At 34.1% G+C, this 21,115-nt stretch overlaps 4 protein-coding genes across 11 annotated transcripts in view; 1 reads left to right on the forward strand and 3 right to left on the reverse strand.

The window, feature by feature from the left end:
* Window positions 1-188: 188 nt before the first annotated feature.
* On the reverse strand, window positions 189-2,612 carry LOC131672827 (ankyrin-1-like). Its single transcript, XM_058950314.1, has 2 exons — window positions 2,451-2,612; window positions 189-2,365 (listed from the first exon to the last, which is right to left on the reverse strand). Exon 2 carries the CDS (start codon window positions 2,353-2,355, stop codon window positions 214-216), a length of 2,142 nt encoding a protein of 713 aa, XP_058806297.1. The 5' UTR covers window positions 2,356-2,365; window positions 2,451-2,612; the 3' UTR covers window positions 189-213.
* Window positions 2,613-3,029: 417 nt separating this feature from the next.
* On the forward strand, window positions 3,030-5,174 carry LOC131672828 (syntaxin-5). The gene is made up of 5 exons (XM_058950315.1): window positions 3,030-3,516; window positions 3,903-4,159; window positions 4,230-4,424; window positions 4,499-4,620; window positions 4,690-5,174. Exons 1-5 carry the CDS (start codon window positions 3,204-3,206, stop codon window positions 4,847-4,849), a joined length of 1,047 nt encoding a protein of 348 aa, XP_058806298.1. The 5' UTR covers window positions 3,030-3,203; the 3' UTR covers window positions 4,850-5,174.
* Window positions 5,175-5,330: 156 nt separating this feature from the next.
* LOC131672825 (transport and Golgi organization protein 1) lies at window positions 5,331-13,395 on the reverse strand. Of its 8 annotated transcripts, none has more exons than XM_058950310.1 (18): window positions 13,110-13,395; window positions 12,822-12,955; window positions 11,116-12,745; window positions 10,780-10,968; window positions 10,514-10,719; window positions 10,291-10,431; window positions 10,066-10,182; window positions 9,916-9,993; window positions 9,612-9,839; window positions 9,465-9,485; window positions 9,194-9,361; window positions 8,896-9,118; window positions 8,662-8,800; window positions 8,490-8,579; window positions 8,323-8,419; window positions 8,114-8,237; window positions 7,317-7,760; window positions 5,331-5,747 (listed from the first exon to the last, which is right to left on the reverse strand). In XM_058950310.1, exons 1-18 carry the CDS (start codon window positions 13,261-13,263, stop codon window positions 5,689-5,691), a joined length of 4,242 nt encoding a protein of 1,413 aa, XP_058806293.1. In that variant the 5' UTR covers window positions 13,264-13,395; the 3' UTR covers window positions 5,331-5,688. The 8 variants fall into 8 exon arrangements, with proteins under 8 accessions (XP_058806293.1, XP_058806294.1, XP_058806289.1 ...); XM_058950311.1 differs by adding an exon at window positions 6,816-6,889 and having other exon boundaries at window positions 7,695-7,760; window positions 10,780-12,745; XM_058950306.1 differs by adding an exon at window positions 6,816-6,889 and having other exon boundaries at window positions 10,780-12,745.
* An 895-nt stretch (window positions 13,396-14,290) lies between these two features.
* LOC131672819 (uncharacterized) overlaps window positions 14,291-21,115 on the reverse strand; it is a 34,134-nt gene continuing 27,309 nt past the window's right edge. The window contains exons 7-9 of the mRNA XM_058950299.1: window positions 19,889-20,087; window positions 19,280-19,473; window positions 14,291-19,085 (exon numbers count right to left, since the gene is read on the reverse strand). Coding sequence (XP_058806282.1) covers window positions 18,659-19,085; window positions 19,280-19,473; window positions 19,889-20,087 — 820 coding nt within the window. The 3' untranslated portion in view covers window positions 14,291-18,658. The remainder of the gene's footprint in view (window positions 19,086-19,279; window positions 19,474-19,888; window positions 20,088-21,115) is intronic.

Here is a 21,115-nt window from a genome sequence, read left to right on the forward strand (position 1 = left end):
CTTCTAGTGATAAAACTGAACTAAGCCAAATTTGTTCGTTTGTTCAAATTTTCAATATCTTTTGATACAATGAACGAAAAGAAAAATTTCAGAGATAATACAGATGTTATTGAAAAAACAAATTATGAAGTTAAAATTTGGTCGTTTATTCTAATCAATACAAGTCAGCGTCAATAAGACATGTCGAGAAAGACAACAAGAAAGTACTCATCTCTAGATACATATTCTCTTAGCCCTTGCCTGTCTCGAAGTCTTATTAACTTTCCTTTTACCCACATACTCGACACACGGTTCGTCTTTAACCTTCCTATAAAAAGATTTCAGCAATTGTCCATACAACGGGAACATACCTTTCAAATTCTCATTCGTAACAGTGTTTCTGAGCATACAGTTAGTTACGAATATCGTAGCTCTTCGTTGATCCAATTTAAAAAAATCGTATAATGAAAAGCTATCGATCAGCTTAATATTTTTCATTCTTATAATCTCGTCAGCCCTCGCTTGTTGTTTACGAAGCAACTCGGACTGGTGAACAGCTATGTGTAAAGCACTTCTTAATTCTCTCAACATTTTCTCGCAGCACTTTTCATTCTTTTGGTTAACCCGCAAACCAACGTCTTTTAATTTCTGAACGTGATCGTAGAGCACAACGTAATCGGCGGTCTCGAATCGTTTCTCATACTTGAAACACTCGTTGAACGGCGTATTACCCTCTTCGTTCTCAACATTGACATCAGCGCCATTCTTCAGTAAACTTACGACGCACTTACCTCCGTCGCAAATTTTTGCGCAAGCAAGATGCAGCACCGTGTTGCCATTTTTATCTTTAGCATTGACATCGCAGCCTTTCTTCACCAGCACCTTTACGCGCTTCAGCAGCTCGGCCTCTTTACACGCAGCTTCAGTCATCGCTACATCACTTCCGTTGTAAACTGACTTGTGAGTATCCTGGTTATGCAAATATGCCTCGATAAGAGGGTGCAACGCAGTTTTTTCATCGACTTCCCGCGAAGAAGTGACGTTCACCTTATTATTGAGCAGCAAATCGATGAAACCAACATCACCGATCTCACAAGCCATGTGTAAAAAAGTAGAGTCGACCGTAGCGCCGTTATTGATAAGAAACTTCGCGAGTTCTTGATGACCATAACGGATGCTAAAATGCAAAGGTGTGTAATCCGAAAAATTACGCTCATTTGGATGTATTCTCGTATGATTGTTATTATTCTTTTCGAGCAGAGCTTTAACCGTCTCTATGTCGTTTCTTGTGCAAGCGACGTGTAAATAACTAAGTCCGTTGACATCAACTCGGTCAACTTTCTTATTCTTAACCTTAGCATACAGCAAATCAACAATATCGTTTTTGATTTTAAAATTTTCGTTGTAAAGTGCCAAATGTAGTGGCGTCATTGCATAGCTATTTATCTTATTGATGTCTGCTCCATATTTAAGCAAGACCTCAACGTTAGCTTTGATGTTACTCTCAACGGCAAAATGTAACGGCGTGTAAAACGGACAGAACATCGCATTTCTGCTGATTGGAGTATTGACTCTGGCTCCGGTTTCGATGAACTTTTCTATAACCTTTGGGTCATTTCTTAAACAAGCCATATGAAACAACGACAAGGTATTGTTTAAACCATTATTCACGTCTAGACTGCCTTCTTCAAACAAGTGGCAAGCTATCGACAAAGTGGTTAAAGATTGCGATGCTAACTGCGGGGCCGTATTACCAGGACAGTCCTCTGGATAGTCAGTAAAGGAATTTCGACATGAGTGGAGTGTTGTGATAGCGATGAGCGACTTGAATTCCACGGCAAAGTACATAGCGGTGAAGCCAGCGTAGCATGGTGAATCTTCGTTAACGGCGTCATTCATGTTAGCACCGCCTTCCAAATAGCTTTGCGCAATGCGAGGACGAGAACTCGTACAAGCAATGTGAAAATGCGTGAGATTATGTTTGTTCTTCGAGTTGCCGAAATCATTTATCTTTTCTGCATGCGACAATAATAAATCGACGATTTCATATTGATTCGTTAGGAATGCAAGATGCAACGGAGTATTAAATTCGTCATTGACAACCTCGATAGAAGCTCGCCTGCTTAGTAGAATGCTTATCAACTCCAAATCGCCGAGTTTCACTGCAAGGTGTAAAGGCGTGTCGTGAAGTTTTGTGCTTTGATTAACTGCGCAGCTTCTTTCGAGCAGGAATTTCGTAACATCTTTCTTATTGTTGTTCATTGATAGAATTAGAGCTTCGTAGCCGATGTATTTAAAATCTGATGGCAGTATTTTCGTGACGAGTTTTTTTATTTTTTGCAGTGGCTTTTCACGTATTGCCTTTAGTAAATCCATTGTTGGCGATCTGTAATCAATAAAGTATGATTAACGTGTACAAAAGTAACGTACTTCATAGAGAAAATTAACTCGGTAAATTATTATGAAAATACCGGTTTGGTCAAAAGTAAGGTTATGTCAGAATAATGTTACGGTGACGGTACGGTAAATCTTATACCATGTAGCAACACTACTGTAATTATATAAATTCTGATGCCGATTTCTGTTTTATGCAATTAACGTCATTTTTCCGGTGATCATTTTTTCACACGCGCGCGCGCGCGCGCGCGCGCACACACACACACACACACACACACACACACACACACACACACACACACACACACACAAGCAACTTATATTGAGTTTCGACAGAAAAATTCTTTGTGTTCGAAAGTGACGATCGAGACAATAAAGCCGAAATAATTGTATCCTCGCGATTGATGCAACTTTATAAACATTGCGGCAGCCTCTATGCGTACCAGATTCGACTTTTTGGTGTCGGTCTATCAATTATTCAGCTTTATATAATGGATTAATAATTTATATTGCTGATCATGATTGAAACATTAACTATCGCATAAGCAAGAAAAATTCACTATACAAGTATATATTTTAATCACCGCATATACGTGCGCGGGAGTAATTCGCACATCGAACGCCATCTACCGGCCGTAATTTGAGCGTAAACACCATCACGATTCACACGCTTATATGTAGTGTGCTGGTGTGTTGCGCGAAAGCGTGATTAGTAGTGGTAGGGCTGCTGTCATGTGGACGTGTCTTCGCAAGGCTGAGCAGCAGCAACAACAGCTGGAGCTAAGTGCACGTCCAGGAACAACACAATTAGAAGTCGGGACGATGCAATGCCAGCGCGACGACGTCGCATAGGTGCCGAGCCAAATTTTTATCGCCAGGAGTCGTACGACAATGACGACCAGGACAATTTGTTGAAACAGTCGAATACGTTTGTCCCGACGATGTCGTCGCGCGACCGTACCCAGGAGTTTGGCAATGCCTTACGAAGCTTGCAAAACACTACTGCCTCCAGAGCTGCCGTTCTACGCAGTCCTAGGCAGGCAAAACATCTTCAGACTTACTCCGATTTCATGATGATTGCCAAGAATATCGGTAAAAACATCGCCAGCACCTACGCCAAGCTTGAAAAGCTTGCTTTGTGTAAGATCATCGCTTTTCTATCTACTTTGACGCCCAATCCGATTGTTCAGAAATATTTTTGTCTGTATATGCAGTTGAGAAAACTATTTGCTCTGACCTTGACAGTGCTAGTACAATTGCAACTCTGTTATCCAGTATTTAGTTGTTTTACTTATTAGATTCTTTATAAACCAATTAAAAAGTTTGTAAGATACTTTATGTAATAATGATGGATACGTCATATTTGGACATACAGTTTTTAAAATTTTTTCCTAAATTTATAAACAATGATCCTTTATCAAACTGATGATTATTAAACTTCTTTATATCATTTTAAAGACACTAAAACTAATAAGATATAATAAATCTTGTTTATATAAATACATAAATTTGGTATTACTTTCCAGTGGCTAAGAAGAAATCTATATTTGATGACAGACAAATGGAAATAGAAGAGCTTACTACAATTATAAAAACAGATCTAAGTAGTTTAAATCAGCAAATTGCCAAATTGCAAGAGATGGGTAGGAGGCAGCGTGAAAGTTTTAGTTCTTCGAAGGGTCATCACATTGCATCGCATTCCTCCTCAGTTGTTGTAGCCTTACAATCAAAACTTGCTAATATGTCAAATCATTTTAAGAGTGTCTTAGAAGTTCGCTCTGAGGTAATTCATGAACATATATTTCATTGTCATGATGTTAGTTGAGTTTAAAGTAAAATATTTTATCACACAGAAAATGAGGGAAGAACAAAGTAGAAGGGAACAATTTTCTCATGGACATGTGTCGACAATGTTGCCGCCAAATGTTGCTGGTAAGCAAGGCTCTCTACTGCTGCAAGAACAACAGGATTCTGGTGCTTCCATTAGTATAGACCTTGAACCAGCTATGGGTTCACAGCGTATGCAGATGGCAGTATATGACGATACTGTGCGTATAAATTCATTTTACTTTATTAATTTCACTATTATTTCTTTTGCTTATATTTTAGTTATTATTTTTAGGATTCTTACGTGCAGTCAAGAGCAGAAACTATGCAAAATATAGAATCTACTATAATAGAGTTGGGTGGCATTTTTCAGCAATTAGCACATATGGTTAAAGAGCAAGAAGAAATGGTAGAAAGGTATGTACGATTGTTTAAAATAATATGTATTTTCCAAACAACATACTAATGTTAGATATCATTTTTCAGGATAGATAGTAATATCGAAGACACAGAAATAAATGTAGGAGCAGCTCATGCAGAAATATTGAAGTATTTTCAATCAGTGACCAATAACCGATGGCTCATGATTAAAATCTTTGCAGTTCTCATATTTTTTTTCATTTTCTTTGTGGTTTTCTTGGCGTAATCAAGAAAAATGCAAAGGAAAAGCAAACAAAGCAAGACTGCAATTTATTCAAGAACTCTGTTTTTTTATATATTATTTTTAAAGACTTGTGCATGGTGGTGACATCGAGACTTAAGGGTAATTTTGTACTCCTTAGGGTTTCTTAGGCCAAACAAGCGATTTATAAATATAGCGATAAACTCGCGGCATTCCTCGACTTTTAGCACCAATTTCTCTTTGTAACATATAGATCTTATAAAAAAATTAAACAAAAGAAAACACGAGTGCGACATAAACAATATAAATGTATAATTTTCATGGATATTGTTATATTACACAAAGAAGAAAAGTGTTAATAATAAATTACAATTTATTTAAATTTGTTTAAAATCATATTTAACAACTCCTTTCAAAATTTCATTTGTATAGATACACCTTTGATTATAACATACATTCTGTCATACAAATTTTTGATCTTACACATTTTTTACATTACACTTACACATAAAATGCAGTTTAATCATTAACTTCTTAACACTAACAAAACTGACAAAACTCATTAATGAACATTACAAATAATGTGTCGAACGACAGAGACTTAACATTTCTTAACCACAAAAATCATCAAACAAATTTTCAAAAAAATGACAAAAGCTAACGTTATTCATTGTTTAACGTTGTATTTTACAAATTTTCAATATTCAGCAAGATTGACATTCGCGTACAATCTGCACCTTAATTTAAAAAAATGGCTAGCATTGTTCCAGATAAGGACTTGTTATAGTCAAAATATTTGTTTTTTCATTGTATATAAAGAATTACTCGGTTACGTTGCTCAAAGTTACGAGATGGAAAAGATACTAAACTTTGCTGCTATGGTGAGACTTATCCAGCGACTCCCCGGAAGAATGTAAGGAACCTAAAGAAAAAAAATTTTATATAAATTATATTATTTTATTTATGTACATGGTAATCTATAAGTTGTCTACATTACTTTATTTACAAATGATCTTTTTATAATAAAAATGTTATTTTATCTACAAAAACAATGTTTCTTCTATTCACTTGTAAAAATAAATTATATTGAACAATCTGTTCAAAGTTACCTACACTTAAAACATTAATTAATATCAGTTAAAAAAATAGATATTACCTCCAAAGTGTATGTCTTTAGTAACAACAATTGCATGGATATGGAACTCACATAGCCTTGGAGCTTCAGAATGTGCGTATCGATTGATTTGTCAGCGGTTTATTTAGACTAATTACCAAAGCCTGGTCGATAATCGTAAAGAAAATAAACTCAGATTATCGAGCTGTTTCATGCACGATATAATAAATCTGTTTATAATTCAAAGTCTTTTTAAAGCAACTCTGGTGGAATTAAAAAATAAATTAATCAGCTTAATTATTAATGACAATCTCCGAAAATAAATTATCTCGCTATGGTTTGTCCTATTATGTTCGGATTTGATGCAAAACATTAAAAAGTTTTAAGTAATATATTTATCAACGTATGAAAAATAGCAGCTGTGCAAAGTTGCTCGAGCCTGAGGAAGCTCGAAGATCCATGATTATCCCTTTTTATTGCTGCCACAGCTTTGCTAAGTAATCTAGATGAACCGCTGGCAAATTAATCGATGCGCAGAAAGATTTGGAACTTAAACGTTATATAAGTCCCATTTTCATGATTATATTTTCAGCAAAGATCTACGCTTCGAAAGTGAGGTGCCTCTTTTTTTTTTCAACCGGTAGTAGTCAGTCACAAGTACATAATTGGCGAATACTTACAAAGAAAAATACATTTATAAATGTTAAGCGCATCACTTTAAAAAATTAATATTTATGGTTGTTAATCCTACTTTTACATTCATCAACAAATTAATACTAAGCTACATAAAAACAACAAAAATTTATTTCGATCAAATACGAGTATAAACTAAAAACTACAAACATTTTCAAAAATCAAAAACAAAAATCCTTCCACCTGACTTTTTCATCACTTATTAACCCCTTCCATGGTGCTCCAAAATTGCCTCACTTTTGAGAAACGTTTCCGTCCTTGCAAGCATAGTAAGGAACATATAGAGAGAAAAATAACCAAAACGTGACGCAATACTCGTGTAAAAATAATATAAAAAGATGTTAATTAAGTGTTAAAAATAAAAGAAAATAGTTCAAGTCGTGTTGTTAAAATGTGTGTTCTTTTTCCTATAAGAGAGTGTCAATATAGTTAAAGCTATTACTGGTTGAATATCGGTTGAAGTTGTCGAATCAATTTTTCTAACGACTGATCAAATTCAGTTTTACTTATTTTCAAACAACTCAATCTATCTCTTTGAAATCTCATAATCTCAATTACCAAAAATACTAATTTCAACCGATTTTCCTCGTATCAGATCAAAAGCGCACAAAAAAGCGGACAACACCATAGCATGCACATGCCTTTCTTTTTATCACTAAACCTCTTCCAACGTAGAATCCAAACCTTTGTGATTTCTGGGCCTATGAAATCCGTGTGGCCTGAATGTATTAGCGTTGGGTGGCGGTAACGGCTCGTCTCCCCAGCTGTTGTGCGAACTACTGAGCGGCAGCGGTGGAGGCGGTAGGAGCTCGTGTGGGAGTGGCAGATGATGGAACAAATGCGGAGGTGGCGATAAAGGTGGCGATGTCGCTGGATTACTGGCGCTACTTGGATGAGGAGGTGGAGAGGATAATCTACCGCCACCAAGTGGAGTTGGCCTTGAAGTCTCAGGAGGTGTCGGTGGTGGTAGGAACGGTGGTAATGGAAACAATTGATGATATGGTGGCAATGGTGGTGGCGGACCGCCAGGTACGAACATCAGCGGTGAACTCGACGTCTCACCTCCTGGATACAACGGCGTTCGCTCTGCTTCGCCATTCGATGCCGCTGCGGCTGCTACTTGTAGCCCTATTGAGCGAAAAGAGGGAAACGAGCGATAAGCCGTTTTGTTCATTTTTACGGTGTACTTTTTTTCCATTTTTTATATCGCACTTTTATATTGCATTATTTTAGTCTAAAAATTAAATAAAAATTTTTTAAGTGTATTAAAAAAAAGGTGGATTTTCAATATATAGTTATGTTGTTTTTGATGTGTATGGTATTTGAATGAACTACAAAGCATGATAAGGGAAGATTATAAAGCATACAATGTTCAAACATTACAATAATGTTATAAATATATCCCATCTAGTTCAACATACTATTTGTGTTGAAACATTACACGCGAATAATATAAATGAATAATTTTTCAAGATACTTACGATGTATTTTCGTTTCGGGATCAGCGTCATTAATACTCTGCTCGGCCTTGGTAAGACGAATTCGCAACTGGCTTGATTCGTTCTTAATTTCTTCCAAGCGCCGCTCACTTTGTCGCGCCATCACCTATAATACCCAGTTACATTGGTTAACGCGATTCTATTACGGTCGACCGATGTAATGTATATATATTTATACAACTTTTACAAACCCAATGTTCGTGTGCTTTTATTTCAAGAGCTGCTATTGTACTTTTGTATTCTTTCTCTTGATTGAGAATCTCCCGTTCTGATATTTCTAGTCGTTGTCTGAAATTATGATAATTGTATTTAAAGAAACAATTCTTAAATTGAAGATCTATAACACCATTACACTTACTTGTAATTAAGTATTTCATTTTGCATTGTTTGTAGCCTCTCTACTACCGACGAGTGTTCGCCTTGCTTTTCCAGCCATTGTTTTTCCTCCCTAAAAGGTATCAAGGTAAAAATTAAATGGACTGTATAACGTAAGGAATTGTCGTTAATATGAAGATGAAATGATAAATTACTTTTGCCTTTGAGCTTCCCTCTCTTCAAAGAAGTGTTTCAACACTTCCAATTGTGTTTTAGCATCTAATTTCTCCTTTTCGGCTACCTTGCACTGTTCGCTTAAGACAGTAACTTCTTCTGTGATAAGCCTGACATGTTCTAAAACAATAATTAATCACATTTAATAGTAATTAATAATTAATAATTAACATTCAATGGGATTTTTAATAAACGGTCAGACGGCAAGAACAAACCTTCAAGTAGTTGACGTGCGCCTTCTTCATCACTTATTTTAGTCCGCAGCTCGTCTCGCTCTTCAAGAAGCTGCGCGGCGTCAGCTTTTACTTTCGATACTTCGTATAATTTTTCAAAGTCTAAATTTTTTGTATTGAATTTGTTAATCACATCCAACAATTCTTTAACTTCCAACTCTTTTAGCTTTAGTTGTTTTTGCAACGTATTCTTATCTTCAGTCATCTATTGACAAAAAAGAAAAATCTTAACATTTTAAAAATAACAAGAAAAAATAATCAAATATAGAATGGTATTTACCGATTTAACTTGTAGTGAAAGAAGTCCCACTTTACTCGACAATGTTTCCTCTATGTTATTCTTTGTACTTGTTGCAGATTCAAGTTCTGCGGTCAATTTAATCACTTCTGTTTGCAATTCCTCAATTTTCTTGATACTCACAGTGAGATCTCCAGTTAGATTTTCATTCTAGTAAAAATAAACAAACAGGATAATATTAAAAATCAAAAAGGTTAATTACCAATTATTTTGAATATTCTATTTAAAAAATAGTACGGAACACTAATCAGACCTCAAGTTTGTAAAAATCAAGCTGCATGCACAGAAAAAATTTAATAAAAATTTAAAGATTAGAACCCCTAACTTTTTCATAATAATTACTAATTATAACAACAAGATTTTACATTTATGTGAAAAACTTTATATGACTACAATTTACCTCCTGAGTTTTAGTAGTAAGTGCCGCTTTTAATGACTCATTAGCAACCTGTTGATCGTTTAAGCGTGTCTGCAATTCTTCAATCGATTGTGCTAGCGGATTATTTTCTTCATTTTGCGACGAAAGTATTTCACGCAACATGCGCTCCAATTCTAAACCGGCTTCCGATGTACTCTCTAATTCTTTCTCCAGCGATGCGATTTGATTTTCTAGCTCTTCTCTTACATTCTATTAGAAAAAAATAACTTTAGTTTATTATTACCAAAGTGATAAAAAAATTATTTATAGTTTTTGATATGCTCACTTCAGAAGAAGCTAATTCAGCCTTCAGCGACGTTACCATTTCGTTGGAACCAAACGATTCATCTTCAATGGAGTTCAACTACAAATTATTTTATGGGTGTGAAACTACGATCAAATTTCGACTTCACTCGATTCAACAAAATTATCCTACCTTGGTCTTTGTAAACATGAACTTTTCCTGTATTTCAAAACACTCTTTTTCTGTTTTCATGAGATTTGCTTCAAGTTTATTGATTTTTGCAATAAGAAATGCATCTCGCCTTTTATTCTGCGAACACGAAAATTAGCCAAGTTAATTACAAACATTCATGCCGCATGTCGCTGCTGCGACCTTTGATAAAAAAATGTATTGAAAACTTTTTTTTAATATACTCACTTCCAGGAAGTAGTAACCAAGTGAAAATAATAGAGTAGTCACAGCCGTTATACAAACAATTAACAAAGTGTCAGAATTAAATTCTGTCATTTTTCTAGCACTAGTTACAGCATTTGCTTCAGCAGTATATTTATGCAAAGTCTGCAAAGTAAATAAAGATTCCTATAGATTTTATAAAAAGAATATTGTATTGTATTTAGAATGCAGTAATTGAAATATTTACATCATCAGAACACTCAGAATTAATATCACAAGTATCCATGGGTAACATAACTTTTTCGTTATTCCTATCAACGAAATTGTCCTCGGTACTAATATTTTCATCCTCTTGCTTAAGTTCATCAACAATACTTTCGTCGCTTGCCGGTGGAACAGTAGAATGAACACTTTCACCAATAACGATTTTGTCCACTCCGATTTCTTCAGAGTCTGAAAAGAATAAATCTAAATGAATTTCCACTTGATGCATGAATTATCAAAATTACGTACGATCCTCGTATTGAAAACCTTTTCCAGCGTTAAGTAAATTTCGATTACCCAGAAATTCACCAAAGCTCGATGTCGACGGTATATCGACGATATTTTCACGATTGGAATCTATCGATGAATCCACGATTTCAACAGTAGATTCATTTTGAATATACGTAGGCTTCGTTGCGGTGTATCCAGTGTCTACAACTATATTATTATTATTATTACTATCCACTACAATTTTATTTATTTGTTGTTGATTCTCAACAGTCCATTCAGTTTCTATTGGTTTTAGTTCTTCAACAAATGTATGGGGTGCACTCAAATTTTTACTTATTTTCAAAAGTTGCTTACTTGATATGACGTCATTACTCGAAATATTCGCTTGATAAAATGGTTCCAGAGGTACAAAAGATTCACTGGATGGTTTAACCGATTCTAGTTTGACGTCTTGATTTGAAGGCACTTCTATAATAATTGATTCTTCAGAAGTGGCAGAATTTGCAAAAGCATCATTTGCACCATCTGCTTGTTTATTTAGTATAGTATCCTGAGAAGACACAGTTGGACTTGTATTATTTTCAGTACTAAATGCATTATTATCAACAATCTGTTTTTGTCCATTTGATGCTTCTGCTGTTGATAATGATTCCACTATTTTTTGTTCAACATGCAATGTATTCTGTGAAACATTTATAGTTTTCTCATTTGGCACATTATCTACATTTTCCTCGATACCACCTACTCCATCTTCCATAATAATTTGGAAAGGTTTTTCAATATTAGTATTTGTTATAATTGGAGTTTCTTCAACTTCTTTAGTTCGAATACCAACATTTACATTCTCTTTTAGTTCGACTACAACTTCTGAATTTGGTATGTGTATTGGACTGTCTTTTTTGACCTGTGATTTCTCAATTTGTTTCACATTGGTTACTTTTTCTTCATTCACATCTGCTGGCATAAAAGCTTTCTCTTCCTGTATAACTTGCTTCTCGCTGACTTCTTTTTTGTCATTTTCAATTGGATCTTTAGCAACTTCTTTTTCTTTATAAAGTTTTTCTAATTCTAGGTGCACTGATGAATTAGACAGACTACCTATAATAACTTCATCAATTTTTGCTTCTGGAACAGTTTCATCAGATATTATTTCTTCAGTAGTTTTAATAGTTTTTATTTCTTGAACTGTTGCTTCAATTTTTACTTCTTGACTCAATTCTTTTGTTTGTTGCTCCAAGACAGTATCTTCAGTCTTCACTTCTTGAATTGATTCTTCTATTTTTACTTCTGGAACCAATTTTTCAACTTTTTTTTCAGAAACATTAACTTTACTAACAATTTCAATGTTCTTTATTAGTTCTTCATTCTTAAATACTTCCTCTGGTGTTTGTTTTAGAACTGAACTAGATTTATCAGGCTCTTTTATAATTCCAGGAGTTTTTGTAGTTGTTTCCTTAGTCTGAATTTTTTCTGATGTAACAAGATTAACACCTTCTTCATCTTCCTCAGACTCATATCCAGATTCATCATCACCACTAAAGAGATTAGAGAAGGCAGAAAATGTAGAACTCAAAATATTTGGCTGCAATTCTAATTGTACATTCTCTTCTACTTTGGAACTGTCTAATGCTGTAGGGACAGAATAACTTGGACTGACAGGTTCTACTTCATCAATTTCTTGAGGAAGTATAGTGCCGTCATAGATAGACTCAAATGTAGGAGTAACGTGTTCAGGAGAGATAGTATCTTGACCATCACTTTCACTAGGTTCATCCTTTAGCACTTGGACTTTGCTTTCATCCATTTGCACAGGGCTAGTGACATCATCACCATTACTCACAGTCGTTGATTCAGACTTTGGGATATTTTTCTCGACTGTTTCATCTGTAGCAGTCTCAACAGGCACTGTATGTTTCAGATCTTTCATAAAAATCTTATACTCTCTAATAAACTTTTTAGATACATAACCACGTTTGCCATTTATCTAAATACATAGATAATATAAGAAAATATACTAAAGTGAATATCATTTTGAATGAAATATATTATTGGAATAATACCTCTACACCCCACAAATCCTCTCTGCTACCAGCAGCTTTACTATACACCTTGACCTCTACATTGCCAGGAAAACTTAGCAAATCGGGATCGGTTGGATTATAAGGTAAGGTAGTTTTACCTGTAGAAATCATCACTGCAATGGGAATAAAAAGTCGTGAATCAGTGAAACTTACAAGCGTCAACGGCAAAAAATATGTCAAACCGAGTCTAGAGGCGCGTTAAAAAAGAAGTAGGCTAAAGTATGGCTTCAATTAAGTGTTGTCTGTAGCAAAACAGCATGTATTTACCGGAACAGTCCTTGTCATAGCAGAGTCGCTTATCGGATAGCTTGGCAACGCAGCATGTGCTGAAGATGAGGCTTAGGATGGCTATAACGACGAACCTCATATTGCGCTGTCGTGGACTTAGCACATCGCCGTTGCGAACAGCCGCACGTAACATTTGATGATATTTCAGCGGCGGCGACGGCGCACAACATAGGGACGACCACAACAAGATCGTAGGAGACGCATACACGCAACTGACTTGGTTCAATATACGAGCCCTCGTGGTGTGTAACGTGTCAAACTTCAAGACGCCATCTTCGCCGAGTAGTATTCTCTTTTTTTGACGTGCTGGCAATGACGGATGAAGTTAGGTTAGGTCCACCACCAGTCGACCACACATAGAAGTTAGGGAAAGCATAATTATATATATATTTTATATTCCATCTGGGTAATTCTTGTCGTCTGTAATTTTCGGCAGTGGCGTTAGTTTTGAATCAACTTATGTTGCAAAGTTTTTCTTTGTTTTTATTATGATTGCAACGTCAGATAACACACACATGGGTTAATGATGACTGTTTAAATTTTAAATGTTTGCTTTAGTAAATGAGTTTGCGGGTAACATATATACACAAGTTTAAGTCAACTGTTTTTGATATTCTGAAATGAAATACATTGCGTGTGTAATTACTGTATCCTCCTACATAATTTTTTATAAAAATTATTGGCCTAATGAGTAGTGATAATTCTTCCATTTAAAGATTTGACAATTTAAAATTATTAAATTTAAATTTGACAATTTAAAAGATGTATGCACATATGCGTACAGCATCGCTCATTAGATACTTGAAGATATAATAATTAGCAAAAATATTAGCTTTACAATAAATTAGTTAAATTTTTTAAATCTCATAGATTTTTTAAACGCGCACAAGCAAACTTTAATAAGATGTTACAGACTTCTCAAATTATCCAACGAAATTTAGCTTTGATTATTGAAGAAGATAATCGATGTATGTGTCTTTTTTTATTTACATATTTAAGATATATTTGTTGAATCAATGAACGTCTATAATTACAAAATAAGCAGCAAATTTTTCAAGAACTGAACAATATAACGTAGATTTTACGTGAAATGCTACATTTTTCATCAGAATCAAGAATTAATATAGGATACTTGGGTATGTAGATAATAAAATATGAACGAATATTTTTTTAATAACTCTTATTTATTGCACTCGTATTCAAAGACTTCTTTGAAGATTATACAAGATACATCGTTTGATGCTATACAGAAGAAATATAGTTATATTATTTAAAATGTTTAACATAGTTTTTTTGTTGTCTACGTGACTAGATCATCAAAAAAAAGTAAAGTAAAGTCTATACGTTTTAACGATTTCTAATTTAATCGTTACGGATTATACAGTTAAAGAAATGTTTTAGATTATGTTGTAAAAACTCACTTCTTAGCTATTGTGTTTGTGCCACTTGTCAAATTGATAATTCACATAAAAAAAAAATACATTTGAAACACAAATTTTCTTTAGGAAGCCGTGCAATTTTTCTCTCATCGCTTGACTTGAAGCTACCCTGTATAAACCACTTTTACCAGAATTATCGACATGTTAGATCGAAATTAATTTTAATTTTCATAGACAACACAAAATATTTACGCCCGTTATCAAATCTGAATATCAACGTTTCACATTACTGATACGATGTTGAGATATTACTAATTAATCTTCAAGATTTCCCAAAGTTACGGGCCAACGAACCAAAGTACCAGAAGAGAAGCACTTCGCCATTCATTCCATTAAATCGTTTGATTGTTTTTACACATCGTAAAACGACAAAACAAGATTGACTATATTCGCTGATATTATAGTTAAAAAAGCGAAAAAGAACTAGTCTACACTATATAATATTACTTCCTTTTTTTTAGCGCTCATTCTACGAAATATGTTATATATTTTACGTTTTCGCTTCAGAGGTATATGTAAAACTTTAAAAAATAATGTCCTCTCATTGCAAGTATAGATGTTATCGCAACTGAAATACATTTCAATAAAGTGAAATAAACAAACATCTTTACATCGATCAAGCAATATTATAAATGTTTGAGTCAAAAATACGCTATAGTTTCATCTACTGATTATTGGTCAATGCGTTGAATTTTGAATATATGTATCGTCATCATTATGTTATTCGCACGCACTCACGCCGAGTGCACATTTTGTAAAATGCACGTAGTGGAATGTTAGAAACATTGTAATACAATCACAAAATGACAGTGGTCGATTATTGAAAAAATATAGCTTATGCATTTTTCTGCACGACGAATACAAGTTGCATTAGATTTTCGTTAAAAAATACAATGAAAGCATTTTTTATTTGAGAATATATTAGTACGTTTGAATAATTGTCGTGTATGATCAAAATTCGTATTTCGTAGAAATTATTAAATAAAATATTATTACATATATATAAACGTTGAGTAAAAAGTTCCATTAGAACGTATAGGTGCATGCTACTTTATATTATTTTTCAATTTTGTGCATCAAAACAAAAAAAATGGAAAAGCATCTTTTATTTATTCGTTTATGAAAATTTTTCTTAAAACTCGAACCATTTTCGCGCATACTTGCTACAAAGATTAATAAATCAGCAGTTTCATAAAATTAGTATGCTTATTTGACTATCTTTTACTTGTTTACTACATTCATTTTTACGCATTAAATGTCAATGAATTCGAAAAGCTACATTATGTTCACACGGGTGGTTACATAAAATATATGCTTTCAAAAGTTTGTGATTTTTTGATAAATGAATCCAATGCAAAAATACTACATAAGCTTATTAAATCTGAGTATCGAAATCAATATGCAATTTTTACGATAATTGAAACAATTGTATATTTTGTGTAAAACAAATACATTTTAGAACCGCGAACTTTTTTTATTTATTGAGTAAAATAAAATATACGAGGCAAGACTAAAACGAACACCTTAACTATTGGAATGATACTAAATACTTGTAATAATGGTGTGCATGCATTCACATTTATTGAATACTTATATAATGACAAATATTGATTAATTTTCGTATACCCCGTTCTCAACTTTGTAAAAATTACGTAACAGTCTATAGCTTTAAATAAAAAATGGAATAAATTTAATAGTACCTACAACATCTTTAATTACAATCTACTGCTCAGTCAGTAGCCTCACAAACGAAGATGGAATTAGTTCAAAATTATTTACTGATTAATTTTGGAAATAATCAAGCGAATAAGTTAAAATATGTACAATAATACATAAAAGGTGCTCACGAAGAAAAGGAAGCATACAAAATTTTACAGTTTGTACAGTGTATGTACTTCGTGTATTTGTAACAATGACAGAAAACGACCATTTGTGCCGACAGCCCCTAAATGCGAACGATGATCAACTAATCGGTTATAATGGAAAGACAATAGCATTCGTTGTTTAATGTTATTTCAGAAAAAATATAGTGATCGCTAGATTGTCTGGGGTTTGATATTCATTAAAATGCTAATTGCACGACTATATTATTACAACTTTTTATCTTCTACTTCCAGTAGACATGGGTTTATTCTACAAATATCGTCAATTCCACAAAAAATGGAACTCTACACGTTCATATTATCAATCACCGCTCGCAGTATTTCGTAAAATGTTTCGGGAGAACCTAAGCAAATTACTAAATATTTCATGAGAGACATTTAAAAATCAACCTTATACAATTGTTTCTTTTCAAGTTTGCGGCATTTTATGACCAGCAAGTGAAGGCAACATTTTTTTCTTTAAGTTCATATATTGAAACACATTTCCACCATCAAAAATCTATGAAAATTAACAAGAACATATGTTTTGCAAAATACTTTTTGCATTTTTTTTTAATCACTAGAAAAATTCGAAAGAAGTTTCGACTTTGACAAACACTAACAGGCTTAAACAAATTTTCTTTTTCTCTTCCTCGTCTTTCAGCCGAATAAATTACTCATGTATAAATATAAATTTTTCTTTCGGTTGCGGTTAACACTATAAACAAATATACTTGTGACAGCTTAAACAAGAGTTTTTCAACATTTTGGTTACGACTAACATATTTTTATCGATAAAATGCATTAATTAATAACAAACACGTTTACAAGGAAAAGCAACGATATTAATCTAGAAGCGACCGCAAGTATACATAAGAATTGTAAATATATCTATATGTATAGAGAAAGAAGGAGCATGGTGAATACTACTATATGATCATACACTAATTTAAAAAAATAAAACTCTCATACTACTCAAAATCTACGGAGTAAAATGAGCGAATACATGTTTGCATTTGCACACGTGTCAATAAATAGTTTTTCAATATTATTGATGCTCTACTTGAAAACAAAAACTTCCATTTGTCATAGTCACTAAGCTCCTATTTCATTTAATTCAATAAAAAATAGAGAAACTTTATACAAAATCTAAGGCTCATAAGACGTCAACGAAATACTATTAAAAGTATTGTTATTATCAATTTTGTTTAACGCTGTAACTCTAAGAGACTATTGATAAAAAATAAATCTCTGCATTTTATAATTCGTAAATGGCACAATTGTTTCTCGACAACTGTAGTTCTTTTTTCGATTTATAATATCGGTTATTACAGACGAAAATGAATCTACTCGAGTTCAGAACAGTGAAAGAATTAATTCTAAAAATATTTACGAGTAATTAAATATTTTTGTTTGTTTTTAATAGATAATTGCCACAACTAATTAATCATTAATAACGTCAACTGTATCGAGCTTGTAAGTAGTTTTAACTACTTGTTTTTTTAATTCATCGAGTCTTTTTTCTCGACATTTACGATTGGAAAAACGCTACAAATTGACGGAATTATGAACAAACAGTAAGTGTACGCACATTAAGATAGAAATGATGGAATTTTTTTTTATCGTTATCTTGAACTTGTAGCGATAGGAACAGTCAAGCGACTTTCATAAATTGGCTTGTTTCTAAAACTTACTTTCTATTATTATATATTAGGTAATTTTAAATATAATAATTTCAATTATTTGAGCATCCGTATTTCATGCGAAAATGTACAATATTTGAATATAAAAATTGAATGTTGGTTAGGTTCGATACAGCACGTGTGAAGATAAAATGAAGTCTACGATTGAAAGACATCTATCATTACTCAAAGAAAAACTTCTCAATTAATTTTTCAAGTCTATTAATTTCAACGATGATTTTCATTTTTTACAAATACAAATAAGTATACGTCGTAATATCTAAAATAGTTTTTTTTTATCTAGAATATTTGAGTTTCACTTAAAAAAGCATTTACAGATAGAAAAATATTGCATAAAAATTCATATCCGCTAAAAATCGCAAGAAAACACACGTAGTTTTTTCACGCTAATTATTTGTCATCGATTCCATCATCAAATCCCCCAAGAAACAAGCCAATTCAAGAAATAAAAGTCGTTCAAGCGATCCTATAAGTATAGATAATACTTAACCGAAAAACAGACCGGTATCCTTATTAGCTTGCGCTCAACTATACCCGAACTGAGCTTTACGACACTGGCACAGCCACTTGATGATCCTAGCATTCCTCTCAACGATGCTCGGTGGATCTCCGCTGCGTTGGTTTGTCGGGCAATCCTCGTTATTAACCGCCCAATTTTGCGAGGAATTTGCCGCGGCCCAAGACGGGTAAAGTCCGAGTGCCGAATCGACCGAACTAACGCTGTCGAAGAATATCGGTGAGCTAGTTTTCGAGGATGGCTCGGTGATGTTCGCGTGATAGTCTTCTGGTTCTAAACCCAAACGGTCGAAGAACGACTCGAGCTGCGTCATCGAGCGTGGCGGACGTGAGGATTTTGGATTGCGTAAATCGTGACGCCAGTAACGGTCGCTGATATCGGACTTTGAGCGTAGGATTGGCCGACCACGACCTTCCTTCCAACCGTCCGAGAATCTGCAGGAGAAAGAAATCACGTTCATGAGAGCGATACGACGTGAAACGACAACCAACAAAAATAATAGGACTGCATTAGCTGTCCATTGCCAAGCCAAAGAAAAACCACTCGAGTAAATAAAGCCTTATCGCAACACTCTAAGCCAGCATGAAAAGGGAAAAAAGGAAACTAATAGGATTGGTGCGGTTGTTACCTGGAATTACAGGTGGGACTGTAATCCGTCTGGCTGTTACTGCTCTCGGAGTCGGGGCTGTAATGCCTGACGACAGCCAATGGTGGTGTGCCGTTGTTATTGTTGTATGCACTGCCTTTACGCGAACGCTCGCCGCGCTCCGTCGAGTGCTGCGTCGACGCCCCGCTGTCACGACGCACGTGGCTCCAACAGTCCTGAACCAGATTCACGTTCTATTTATATACATGTACTTGTTCGTTTGTTTTTTATTTTTCTCATTTACTTTTCTGACGCACTTTGATGCCTAGGCTGAGTGAACGGGACTGATTCAAAGTGGAAATGTTGCTTTCTGACTTTTGTAATACTATATCGCTCGTTTTAGAGAGAAAATTTTGTGATACGATCAAATTTAAAAAGTAAGAGATGCAAGTTTCCGTTGATTAATGTATAATCGTAGAGCAATAAAGTCTACGCAAATAACAACTGCCTATCGCAGCCTCTAGTAAGCATTTCCCTAACTTTCGAATAAAAAAAAATAAAAGAAATAAGAAGATATCTCGTCAAACGTTTCATATCCTAAGTCCCTCGAATTACATATAATACATATCAGAACAAAAAAGAAGGGCTCACCTGTATTCGAGGCGGAGGTTCGCTCCTGTGAGTACAATGACCTGACGAGCCACCGGAATCACGAGCGTTGGCGCCATGACTGAGTTTACTTGATCCTGAGGATTTTTGTGTTCTACCACCCGACGACAGCACGCTACTCGCGTCACCACCTCCCGAGCCCATGGAACGCCTTATATGCCTCGAGCTGCAACGATTTTTACTGCTTCTTATATTTTGAAATTTTTCGTTCGTACTTGCGAACGAGGTTTAAATGGAATATTTACAAGGATTAGCGAGTTGCACATTTTTTTTGGAGGAGATGATTTATTTACGGTAGTTTGTAGTAGTTTGTAATAATACGTTTTTTTAAGCGTTACTTTTAATTTTCAATCAAACTAATTACATAAGTTACATTAACATAAAATCTACTCAAACCTAACACTCACCTTCTTCTAAAGCTAATTTTAATTTTCATAAATTTTGCAGTTCGTAGAACATCTCTCGTGCTTTCAAGCTTTCTATATATTTTAACAAGACACTTCTGTATTTGGATTCGCAATAAATTCGTAATAAACATTTTCTATCAAAGAACTCAAGCTAAGCCACTTTACATCATAACCCTCCATCCTTGCTTGAGTATATACCTACGCGTATATAAAATTTTTTTTCAACGCGATGGCCCTTGACATTACTTCGAAATAAATAGACACTAGATTGTTGCAAAAAAAGAAATCCTCGTATCTTCTTTCGTAAATAGCAATTATTACTGATGATCAATAGAATTGCGTGTATAATTAGGTTAATAGTATCATTGTCATGCAGAGAATTCCGATGAAAGAATTTTTTTATAAATGAATAGTAAACGGGTCACGATTTCTGTTATGACATGTACACCATTAATTCGATGACCCAATAGATCTTTAGGACAACAGCAAGAGATAAACTTGTTTTCATACAATTTTATCTCGGCATGAAATTTACGAAATTCAAACGATAAAGAGTTTTAATTGATTTTCAAAAGCGTTTTTTTACTATGTCATATTTATATATCAGTTGGACTATGAAATAGATTGTTCTAGCATTTAAATCGGAGATGATTAATTGTTTACGAGCAAAGGCCACATATGCGTGTCATAGGTTAAAATGTATCACCAAGTTTGACTAAACATATTTGCAGCCGAAATAATTATTGAAATTTATCAAATAAAAGAATTCTCCATTCCGAATCTCTTCGTATAATCTATGATT

Source organism: Phymastichus coffea, unplaced genomic scaffold (genome assembly GCF_024137745.1).
Source record: "Phymastichus coffea isolate CEN01 unplaced genomic scaffold, Cenicafe_Pcof_1.1 PCOF00159, whole genome shotgun sequence".
NCBI lineage: Eukaryota > Metazoa > Arthropoda > Insecta > Hymenoptera > Eulophidae > Phymastichus > Phymastichus coffea.

Excerpts from the sequence above, each read along its gene's own strand:
- LOC131672827 (XM_058950314.1), bottom strand. The coding sequence starts at position 2,355 with ATGGATTTACTAAAGGCAATACGTGAAAAGCCACTGCAAAAAATAAAA.
- LOC131672828 (XM_058950315.1), top strand. The coding sequence starts at position 3,204 with ATGCCAGCGCGACGACGTCGCATAGGTGCCGAGCCAAATTTTTATCGC. Across the intron at positions 3,517-3,902 it reads GCTTGAAAAGCTTGCTTTGT|TGGCTAAGAAGAAATCTATA; the intron begins GTAAGATCATCG and ends ATTACTTTCCAG. Across the intron at positions 4,621-4,689 it reads CAAGAAGAAATGGTAGAAAG|GATAGATAGTAATATCGAAG; the intron begins GTATGTACGATT and ends ATCATTTTTCAG.
- LOC131672825 (XM_058950306.1), bottom strand. The coding sequence starts at position 13,263 with ATGTTACGTGCGGCTGTTCGCAACGGCGATGTGCTAAGTCCACGACAG. Across the intron at positions 10,183-10,290 it reads TTGGTTACTACTTCCTGGAA|AATAAAAGGCGAGATGCATT; the intron begins GTGAGTATATTA and ends TCGTGTTCGCAG. Across the intron at positions 8,420-8,489 it reads AATGAAATACTTAATTACAA|ACAACGACTAGAAATATCAG; the intron begins GTAAGTGTAATG and ends TCATAATTTCAG.